The 11,580-nt window shown below is 50.2% G+C and overlaps 2 protein-coding genes across 5 annotated transcripts in view; one reads left to right on the top strand and one right to left on the bottom strand.

The window, feature by feature from the left end:
- The window catches only part of GTF2E1 (general transcription factor IIE subunit 1), a 47,398-nt gene that overhangs the window by 20,007 nt on the left and 15,811 nt on the right, over positions 1 to 11,580 (top strand). Inside the window, exons 1-2 of one of the 4 annotated variants that reach the window (XM_072139038.1) lie at positions 9,720 to 9,870; positions 10,214 to 10,674. In XM_072139038.1, the coding sequence (XP_071995139.1) occupies positions 10,227 to 10,674 (448 nt within the window). In that variant the 5' untranslated portion in view covers positions 9,720 to 9,870; positions 10,214 to 10,226. Of the gene's footprint in view, positions 1 to 9,719; positions 9,964 to 9,984; positions 10,675 to 11,580 lie in introns of those variants that run through there. The other 3 variants (XM_072139040.1, XM_072139041.1, XM_072139039.1) reach the window with 3 other exon arrangements.
- On the bottom strand, positions 3,512 to 9,522 carry RABL3 (RAB, member of RAS oncogene family like 3). The gene is made up of 8 exons (XM_072139043.1): positions 9,409 to 9,522; positions 7,680 to 7,771; positions 7,467 to 7,596; positions 7,235 to 7,349; positions 6,999 to 7,149; positions 6,673 to 6,744; positions 6,458 to 6,496; positions 3,512 to 4,017 (listed from the first exon to the last, which is right to left on the bottom strand). Exons 1-8 carry the CDS (start codon positions 9,452 to 9,454, stop codon positions 3,958 to 3,960), a joined length of 705 nt encoding a protein of 234 aa, XP_071995144.1. The 5' UTR covers positions 9,455 to 9,522; the 3' UTR covers positions 3,512 to 3,957.

The raw sequence follows: 11,580 nt of genomic DNA, 5'->3' as shown, positions 1-11,580 counted from the left end.
ACTACATACACATTATACACCACCACTAGGAGGAGATCACTACATACACATTATACACCACCACTAGGAGGAGATCACTACATACACATTATACACCACCACTAGGAGGAGATCACTACATACACATTATACACCACCACTAGGAGGAGATCACTACATACACATTATACACCACCACTAGGAGGAGATCACTACATACACATTATACACCACCACTAGGGGGAGATCACTACATACACATTATACACCACCACTAGGAGGAGATCACTACATACACATTATACACCACCACTAGGGGGAGCTCACTACATACAGATTATATACCACCACTAGGGGAAGATCACTACATACACATTATACACCACCACTAGGGGGAGCTCACTACATACAGATTATACACCACCACTAGGGGAAGATCACTACATACACATTATACACCACCACTAGGGGGAGATCACTACATACACATTATACACCACCACTAGGGGGAGATCACTACATACACATTATACACCACCACTAGGGGGAGATCACTACATACACATTATACACCACCACTAGGGGGAGATCACTACATACACATTATACACCACCACTAGGGGGAGATCACTACATACACATTATACACCACCACTAGGGGGAGATCACTACATACACATTATACACCACCACTAGGAGGAGATCACTACATACACATTATACACCACCACTAGGGGGAGATCACTACATACAGATTATACACCACCACTAGGGGGAGATCACTACATACAGATTATACACCACCACTAGGGGGAGATCACTACATATAGATTATACACCACCACTAGGGGGAGATCACTACATACACATTATACATCACCACTAGGGGGAGCTCACTACATACACATTATACACCACCACTAGGGGGAGATCACTACATACACATTATACACCACCACTAGGGGGAGATCACTACATACACATTATACACCACCACTAGGGGGAGATCACTACATACACATTATACACCACCACTAGGGGGAGATCTCTACATACACATTATACACCACCACTAGGGGGAGATCACTACATACAGATTATACATCACCACTAGGAGGAGATCACTACATACAGATTATACACCACCACTAGGAGGAGATCACTACATACACATAATACACCACCACTAGGGGGAGATCACTACATACAGATTATACACCACCACTAGGAGGAGATCACTACATACACATTATACACCACCACTAGGGGGAGATCACTACATACACATTATACACCACCACTAGGGGGAGATCACTACATACATATTATACATCACCACTAGGGAGAGATCACTACATACACATTATACACCACCACTAGGAGGAGATCACTACATACACATTATACACCACCACTAGGAGGAGATCACTACATACACATTATACACCACCACTAGGAGGAGATCACTACATACAGATTATACACCACCACTAGGGGGAGATCACTACATACACATTATACAACACTACTAGGAGGAGATCACTACATACAGATTATACACCACCACTAGGAGGAGATCACTACATACACATTATACACCACCACTAGGGGGAGATCACTACATACACATTATACACCACCACTAGGAGGAGATCACTACATACAGATTATACACCACCACTAGGAGGAGATCACTACATACACATTATACACCACCACTAGGGGGAGATCACTACATACACATTATACACCACCACTAGGAGGAGATCACTACATACACATTATACACCACCACTAGGAGGAGATCACTACATACAGATTATACACCACCACTAGGGGGGGGATCACTACATACAGATTATACACCACCACTAGGAGGAGATCACTACATACACATTATACACCACCACTAGAGGGAGATCACTACATACAGATTATACACCACCACTAGGAGGAGATCACTGCATACACATTATACACCACCACTAGGAGGAGATCACTACATACAGATTATAGACCACCACTAGGAGGAGATCACTACATACAGATTATACACCACCACTAGGGGGAGATCACTACATACACATTATACACCACCACTAGGAGGAGATCACTACATACACATTATACACCACCACTAGGAGGAGATCACTACATACAGATTATACACCACCACTAGGGGGAGATCACTACATACACATTATACACCACCACTAGGAGGAGATCACTACATACAGATTATACACCACCACTAGGAGGAGATCACTACATACACATTATACACCACCACTAGGGGGAGATCACTACATACACATTATACACCACCACTAGGAGGAGATCACTACATACACATTATACACCACCACTAGGAGGAGATCACTACATACATATTATACACCACCACTAGGGGGGAGGTCACTACATACAGATTATACACCACCACTAGGAGGAGATCACTACATACAGATTATACACCACCACTAGGAGGAGATCACTACATACACATTATACACCACCACTAGGGGGAGATCACTACATACAGATTATACACCACCACTAGGGGGAGATCACTACATACACATTATACACCACCACTAGGAGGAGATCACTACATACAGATTATACATCACCACTAGGGGGAGATCACTACATACACATTATACACCACCACTAGGGGGAGATCACTACATACACATTATACACCACCACTAGGGGGAGATCACTACATACACATTATACACCACCACTAGGAGGAGATCACTACATACACATTATACACCACCACTAGGGGGAGATCACTACATACACATTATACACCACCACTAGGGGGAGATCACTACATACAGATTATGCACCACCACTAGGAGGAGATCACTACATACACATTATACACCACCACTAGGGGGAGATCACTACATACACATTATACACCACCACTAGGGGGAGATCACTACATACACATTATACATCACCACTAGGAGGAGATCACTACATACACATTATACACCACCACTAGGAGGAGATCACTACATACAGATTATACACCACCACTAGGAGGAGATCACTACATACACATCATACACCACCACTAGGGGGAGATCACTACATACACATTATACACCACCACTAGGAGGAGATCACTACATACACATTATACACCACCACTAGGGGGAGATCACTACATACACATTATACACCACCACTAGGAGGAGATCACTACATACACATTATACACCACCACAAGGTATGAGACGTGATGAGGATTAAGGGGAACTTACTGAATGTGAAGTGGATTCTCATGTTTCATTTTTTACATAAAGAAACTTAACCTAAAACCTTGTTTAATCGGATTATGATGCGATTACAAATCTTGTTGTAATATGTGAACACAGCCAAAGAGCTGCATGCAACCCATGTTCCTCCATTTGAGTGGTGGGTACTAATGTTACCAGTGGGGGCAAAGGAGCAACTCAATGCAGAGACCCAAGAGCACAGCAGTGTGAGGACACATCTCACAGACAGGGGGCAGCACTACAGGCCAGAATAGGAGGTTTATTCAGATGAAATAATAAAACAATCTCCTCTGCTGCTCCAGTGTCTGCTGACAGCTCACAAGTGTCCTCCAGCCTAAGTGCATTATGGGAAGGCAGCTGTGAGGGGAGCACCGTCCCATAGCCACCAGCAGAATAAGGAGTGCAGCTCTGGAGTATAACGCAGCCTGGGGAACAAATATAGAGACAGAATCACAAGAAGTGATTGTAAATATCACAATATTTACAATAGAACATTCCAGTTGATACAATGTAACACACGGGGGCGGAACCAAGAAAATTCTAATGAATAACAATCTGCCAGTTTGGCACCGTTGATCCGGTCACATGACAACTTCCAGGCTCTTTTTGACTGATCCATCAGATGTGGCCGTTGTTACTGTCCATATAGGTCCTTATTGAAGGGCAAAGCTGATAAGTCAGTAACTCAGTCATAGTGAAGACTCTTAAAGGATCCAAAACGCTTCCTATCGGAGAATCCAGCCATCTAGGGAGAGAAAGAAGAGAAGAAATAAGGTCTGCACCAGCAGCAGAATAGTGAGTGCAGCTCTGGAGTATAATACAGGATGTAACTCAGGATCAGTACAGGATAAGTAATGTCACGTATGTACACAGTGACTGCACCAGCAGCAGAATAGTGAGTGCATCTCTGGAGTATAATACAGGATGTAACTCAGGATCAGTACAGGATAAGTAATGTCATGTATGTACACAGTGACTGCACCAGCAGCAGAATAGTGAGTGCAGCTCTGGGGTATAATACAGGATGTAACTCAGGATCAGTGCAGGATAAGTAATGTCATGTATGTACACAGTGACTGCACCAGCAGCAGAATAGTGAGTGCAGCTCTGGAGTATAATACAGGATGTAACTCAGGATCAGTACAGGATAAGTAATGTCATGTATGTACACAGTGACTGCACCAGCAGCAGAATAGTGAGTGCAGCTCTGGGGTATAATACAGGATGTAACTCAGGATCAGTACAGGATAAGTAATGTCATGTATGTACACAGTGACTGCACCAGCAGCAGAATAGTGAGTGCAGCTCTGGGGTATAATACAGGATGTAACTCAGGATCAGTACAGGATAAGTAATGTCATGCATGTACACAGTGACTGCACCAGCAGCAGAATAGTGAGTGCAGCTCTGGGGTATAATACAGGATGTAACTCAGGATCAGTACAGGATAAGTAATGTCATGTATGTACACAGTGACTGCACCAGCAGCAGAATAGTGAGTGCAGCTCTGGGGTATAATACAGGATGTAACTCAGGATCAGTACAGGATAAGTAATGTCATGTATGTACACAGTGACTGCACCAGCAGCAGAATAGTGAGTGCAGCTCTGGAGTATAATACAGGATGTAACTCAGGATCAGTACAGGATAAGTAATGTCATGTATGTACACAGTGACTGCACCAGCAGCAGAATAGTGAGTGCAGCTCTGGGGTATAATACAGGATGTAACTCAGGATCAGTACAGGATAAGTAATGTCATGTATGTACAAAGTGACTGCACCAGCAGCAGAATAGTGAGTGCAGCTCTGGGGTATAATACAGGATGTAACTCAGGATCAGTACAGGATAAGTAATGTCATGTATGTACACAGTGACTGCACCAGCAGCAGAATAGTGAGTGCAGCTCTGGAGTATAATACAGGATGTAACTCAGGATCAGTACAGGATAAGTAATGTCATGTATGTACACAGTGACTGCACCAGCAGCAGAATAGTGAGTGCAGCTCTGGGGTATAATAGAGGACGTAACTCAGGATCAGTACAGGATAAGTAATGTCATGTATATACACAGTGACTGCACCACCAGCAGAATAGTGAGTGCAGCTCTGGGGTATAATACAGGATGTAACTCAGGATCAGTACAGGATAAGTAATGTCATGTATGTACACAGTGACTGCACCAGCAGCAGAATAGTGAGTGCAGCTCTGGGGTATAATACAGGATGTAACTCAGGATCAGTACAGGATAAGTAATGTCATGTATGTACACAGTGACTGCACCAGCAGCAGAATAGTGAGTGCAGCTCTGGGGTATAATACAGGATGTAACTCAGGATCAGTACAGGATAAGTAATGTCATGTATGTACACAGTGACTGCACCAGCAGCAGAATAGTGAGTGCAGCTCTGGGGTATAATACAGGATGTAACTCAGGATCAGTACAGGATAAGTAATGTCATGTATGTACACAGTGACCATACCAGCAGCAGAATAGTGAGTGCAGCTCTGGGGTATAATACAGGATGTAACTCAGGATCAGTACAGGATAAGTAATGTCATGTATGTACAGTGACTGCACCAGCAGCAGAATAGTGAGTGCAGCTCTGGGGTATAATACAGGATGTAACTCAGGATCAGTACAGGATAAGTAATGTCATGTATGTACACAGTGACTGCACCAGCAGCAGAATAGTGAGTGCAGCTCTGGGGTATAATACAGGATGTAACTCAGGATCAGTACAGGATAAGTAATGTCATGTATGTACAGTGACTGCACCAGCAGCAGAATAGTGAGTGCAGCTCTGGAGTATATAATACAGGATGTAACTCAGGATCAGTACAGGATAAGTAATGTCATGTATGTACACAGTGACTGCACCAGCAGCAGAATAGTGAGTGCAGCTCTGGAGTATAATACAGGATGTAACTCAGGATCAGTACAGGATAAGTAATGTCATGTATGTACACAGTGACTGCACCAGCAGCAGAATAGTGAGTGCAGCTCTGGAGTATAATACAGGATGTAACTCAGGATCAGTACAGGATAAGTAATGTCATGTATGTACACAGTGACTGCACCAGCAGCAGAATAGTGAGTGCAGCTCTGGGGTATAATACAGGATGTAGATATATGGTGTGGGGTTGCCTCACATGATGGACGGGTGTTTGGGGGGTGAAACTTACTGCACTTCCATCCCTTGAGAAGTATCTTTTCTCTATCACCTGAAACACAGAAGATGGGAGGACTGTTAGAAACCCAACTTTCCCCAGACCCTGAAACGAATTAACTGCAGTATAACTACTCTCTCCTATCATCTTTACTTAATATAGCAGTCACAAGCTGTGAGACTGTACAGAGGGTGCTCCAATCTATTGATCTCTGTTATCAGCCATGTTACCTTGTCGAAGAACCTGCTCAGTTTGACGGCGTTGGAAGACCCTGCGGCCAGGTATCGGGTATTGGTGCAGTCCTGTAGGGGAGAAGGTCACACTGTTATACTGCCCCCTGCTGGGGAAAAGAAGACGCAACTTGTCTAACCAAAACTTCTACAAGTGTTATGTGAGTGAAAGTGAGTGAAGGTGTTTCAGTAGCTCTGCTTGCTGTCAGTGAATGGGACCTTTCCTGTATACATTGTATGGACAGAATGGGTGGTACCCGTGTGAGCTCTGTGCCTGCAGCTCTGGGGGTGACTGGAGGACACGGCAGCAGTTCTCTCCTTCTCACCAGATTAATCTCCTCGGCATTGAAGTCCTCGGCCAGGAAGGCCGTGCGGGTCAGGACTTCGCTCCGCTTCGCCTCTGGGATCTGATCCAGTTTGGTGCCGATGACCAGCAGAGGGATCTGGTTGTCAGCAAAGTTCTCCCGGTCATAATCCCTACCGGAGCAGAGAGGGGGAGGGTCAGAGCAATGTCCATCCTCACAGCTCCCACGTGGAGGGTCAGTAATAATGGGGGGCTCACCCGTTAGTCACCAGGACCCCCGTGGGCTGCAGGTCCCGGTTCAGGGCCTCCAGGGACCAGCGGTACAGGTTCTGGGAGGACTTCTTATTGGTCAGATCATGGACGAGGACGATCCCTACAAACAATCAGAGACATGTCCTGTAGTCTAGACATGATGCAGCTTTGGCTGTGATTGGAGTAGTAGACACCATGTAATGTGGGATGGGGAGCGGACCCCCCGGACCCCTCTCACCATTGACACTGTTGTAGAATACGGCTCTGGTGCTCTTGACGCTGCTGGCGCTGCCCACGGAGCCGCCCACGTCCCACAGCTCGATGTAGAAGGTCTTTTCCTCCGGGGTCCCCTCCCGATACTCATGGAGCTGTCACAGAGAGAGAGAGGGGAGTGATGGGGCCCCAGACTCCCAGGACCGGGCCCCCTACGTACCAGCCCCACATCACTCACCCGGACGTCCACAGAACAGCCCACAGTCCAAGACGGGTTCCCCAGCACCAGGTTCTGGCACAGCAGATGGACCAGCGACGACTTCCCCACCCCTGCAACACAGAGACACCAGCAAGTGATCCGGGAGAGGAGCGCACAGGGGGAGGGGGGCAGTGCTGGGAGAGGAGCGCACAGGGGGAGGGGGGCAGTGCTGGGAGAGGAGCGCACAGGGGGAGGGGGGCAGTGCTGGGAGAGGAGCGCACAGGGGGAGGGGGGCAGTGCTGGGAGAGGAGCGCACAGGGGGAGGGGGGCAGTGCTGGGAGAGGAGCGCACAGGGGGAGGGGGGCAGTGCTGGGAGAGGAGCGCACAGGGGGAGGGGGGCAGTGCTGGGAGAGGAGCGCACAGGGGGAGGGGGGCAGTGCTGGGAGAGGAGCGCACAGGGGGAGGGGGGCAGTGCTGGGAGAGGAGCGCACAGGGGGAGGGGGGCAGTGCTGGGAGAGGAGCGCACAGGGGGAGGGGGGCAGTGCTGGGAGAGGAGCGCACAGGGGGGGGGGGCAGTGCTGGGAGAGGAGCGCACAGGGGGAGGGGGGCAGTGCTGGGAGAGGAGCGCACAGGGGGAGGGGGGCAGTGCTGGGAGAGGAGCGCACAGGGGGAGGGGGGCAGTGCTGGGAGAGGAGCGCACAGGGGGAGGGGGGCAGTGCTGGGAGAGGAGCGCACAGGGGGAGGGGGGCAGTGCTGGGAGAGGAGCGCACAGGGGGAGGGGGGCAGTGCTGGGAGAGGACCGCACAGGGGGCGGGGGGCAGTGCTGGGAGAGGACCGCACAGGGGGCGGGGGGCAGTGCTGGGAGAGGACCGCACAGGGGGAGGGGGGCAGTGCTGGGAGAGGACCGCACAGGGGGAGGGGGGCAGTGCTGGGAGAGGACCGCACAGGGAGGGGGGCAGTGCTGGGAGAGGACCGCACAGGGAGGGGGGCAGTGCTGGGAGAGGACCGCACAGGGGGAGGGGGGCAGTGCTGGGAGAGGACCACACAGGGGGAGGGGGGCAGTGCTGGGAGAGGACCACACAGGGGGAGGGGGCAGTGCTGGGAGAGGACCACACAGGGGGAGGGGGGCAGTGCTGGGAGAGGACCACACAGGGGGAGGGGGGCAGTGCTGGGAGAGGACCACACAGGGAGGGGGGCAGTGCTAGGAGAGGACCACACGGGGGGGGGGGGGCAGTGCTGGGAGAGGACCACACAGGGGGAGGGGGGCAGTGCTGGGAGAGGAGCGCACAGGGGGCGGGGGGCAGTGCTGGGAGAGGAGCGCACACGGGGGGGGCAGTGCTGGGAGAGGACCACACGGGGGGGGGCAGTGCTGGGAGAGGACCACACAGGGAGGGGGCAGTGCTGGGAGAGGACCACACAGGGAGGGGGCAGTGCTGGGAGAGGACCACACAGGGAGGGGGCAGTGCTGGGAGAGGAGCGCACAGGGAGGGGGGCAGTGCTAGGAGAGGACCGCACAGGGGGAGGGGGGCAGTGCTGGGAGAGGACCACACAGGGAGGGGGGCAGTGCAAGGAGAGGACCACACAGGGAGGGGGCAGTGCTGGGAGAGGACCGCACAGGGGGAGGGGGGCAGTGCTGGGAGAGGACCGCACAGGGAGGGGGGCAGTGCTAGGAGATGTTCTGTGTATCCGCCATATTGCTCTTCTCTCAGCTTTCCTCTGGGCGGTGAGGGGCGGCTCTAGGACCTCGGTGTCTCCCCCGCGCACTCACCAGAGTCCCCCAGGACCAGCACCTTCACTCTGTCCAGCGCCGCCATGTCACCCGGACATGCCCCGCCTCTCTTCTCGAGTCACCATGACAACCAATCTACGCCTGGCCCTGATTGGTCAGATCTTCATTCGTTCACCAATCAGAAGGCGCTCTATAGAGGAAATGCGTCATCGTGCGGTTCAGGCTGGATATTCTATGATGAAACTTCGGCCGCCATTATCAGTACTGGCAGCGGCCTGTAATAACACTGCAGCTACAGTAATATAATATAGTATTATACGTTTGTATATATGTATCAGACTGGGGGATGTGACATTCAGAGCTGAGGCCGCGCAGAGCCCTGGGAACGCTCACCCCCTCAGGACAGGTTCCCTTACACAATATGGCGGCCGGGGTTATGACGTCAGTAAGAGGCGCCGGCTGGTGACGTAGTGTATAGTGGCCGGCGAGGCGGTGTGAGAGGTGAGTGTGTGGCTGAGGGTCTGTGTCCTGGGCCTAGCTGATTGTAAATTATGGAGGCTACTTACCTCTTAGCTCCGCCCCTCCTGTACATAAGTATGTGCCCCCTCTGCCCATAGCCCCTATTACATTGTAACAGAACCTCTCCCTAATGCTGACACATAGCAGCCTCTCAATGCCTCCTCTGCTTGTTGTCAGTGAATGTCGCCGTTATATTGAGGGGCAGAAGCTTGTCAGAGCGGAGGTTTTGTTACAGTGTGTAGAGAATCCTCTGTGACTGCAGTGACACAGTGTAACGGACTCTCCTGACGTGAGATGTCATTGTGACGACCCCTCTGCTCTGCAGGACTCTGTGTGACATGACTGACGCGGATGTGGTGACGGAGGTCCCGGCCGTGCTGAAGCGTCTGGCCAAGTACGTGGTGCGCGGGTTCTACGGGCTGGAGCATGCGCTGGCGCTGGACATCCTAATCCGTAACCCCTGCGTTAAGGAGGACGACATGCTGGAGCTGCTCAAGTTTGACCGCAAGCAGCTGAGGGCCGTGCTCAACACCCTGAAGGGCGACAAGTTCATCAAATGTCGTGTGCGGGTGGAGACCGCCTCTGACGGGAAGACCACCAGGCACAACTACTACTTCATCAACTACCGCCTGCTGGTCAACGTGGTCAAGTACAAGCTGGACCACATGAGGCGCAGGATAGAGACTGACGAGAGGGACTCCACCAACCGAGCCTCATTCAGGTGTCCCAACTGCTGCAGCACATTCACCGACCTGGAGGCCAATCAGCTGTTTGACCCCATGACCGGTAAGAGAGAAGGAGGAGCCAACCACATACATCATCCTCCAGAGCTGCACTCTCTATATACAGTGACTGTACCAGCAGCAGAACAGTGAGTGCAGCTCTGGGGTATAATACAGGATGTAACTCAGGATCAGTACAGGATAAGTAATGTCATGTATGTGCACAGTGACTGCACCAGCAGCAGAATAGTGAGTGCAGCTCTGGGGTATAATATAGGATGTAACTCAGGATCAGTACAGGATAAGTAATGTCATGTATGTACACAGTGACTGCACCAGCAGCAGAATAGTGAGTGCAGCTCTGGGGTATAATACAGGATGTAACTCAGGATCAGTACAGGATAAGTAATGTCATGTATGTACACAGTGACTGCACCAGCAGCAGAATAGTGAGTGCAGCTCTGGGGTATAATACAGGATGTAACTCAGGATCAGTACAGGATAAGTAATGTCATGTATGTACACAGTGACTGCACCAGCAGCAGAATAGTGAGTGCAGCTCTGGAGTATAATACAGGATGTAACTCAGGATCAGTACAGGATAAGTAATGTCATGTATGTACAGTGACTGCACCAGCAGCAGAATAGTGAGTGCAGCTCTGGGTATAATACAGGATGTAACTCAGGATCAGTACAGGATAAGTAATGTCATGTATGTACACAGTGACAGCACCAGCAGCAGAATAGTGAGTGCAGCTCTGGAGTATAATACAGGATGTAACTCCGGATCAGTACAGGATAAGTAATGTCATGTATGTACACAGTGACTGCACCAGCAGCAGAATAGTGAGTGTAGCTCTGGGGTATAATACAGGATGTAACTCAGGATCAGTACAGGATAAGTAATGTCATGTATGTACACAGTGACTGCACCAGCAGCAGAATAGTGAGTGCAGCTCTGGGGTATAAT

Source organism: Engystomops pustulosus, chromosome 2 (assembly GCF_040894005.1).
Source record: "Engystomops pustulosus chromosome 2, aEngPut4.maternal, whole genome shotgun sequence".
Lineage (NCBI taxonomy): Eukaryota > Metazoa > Chordata > Amphibia > Anura > Leptodactylidae > Engystomops > Engystomops pustulosus.
Note: the sequence above shows the minus strand (reverse complement) of the source record. Positions and strands in the feature narration are given on the sequence as shown.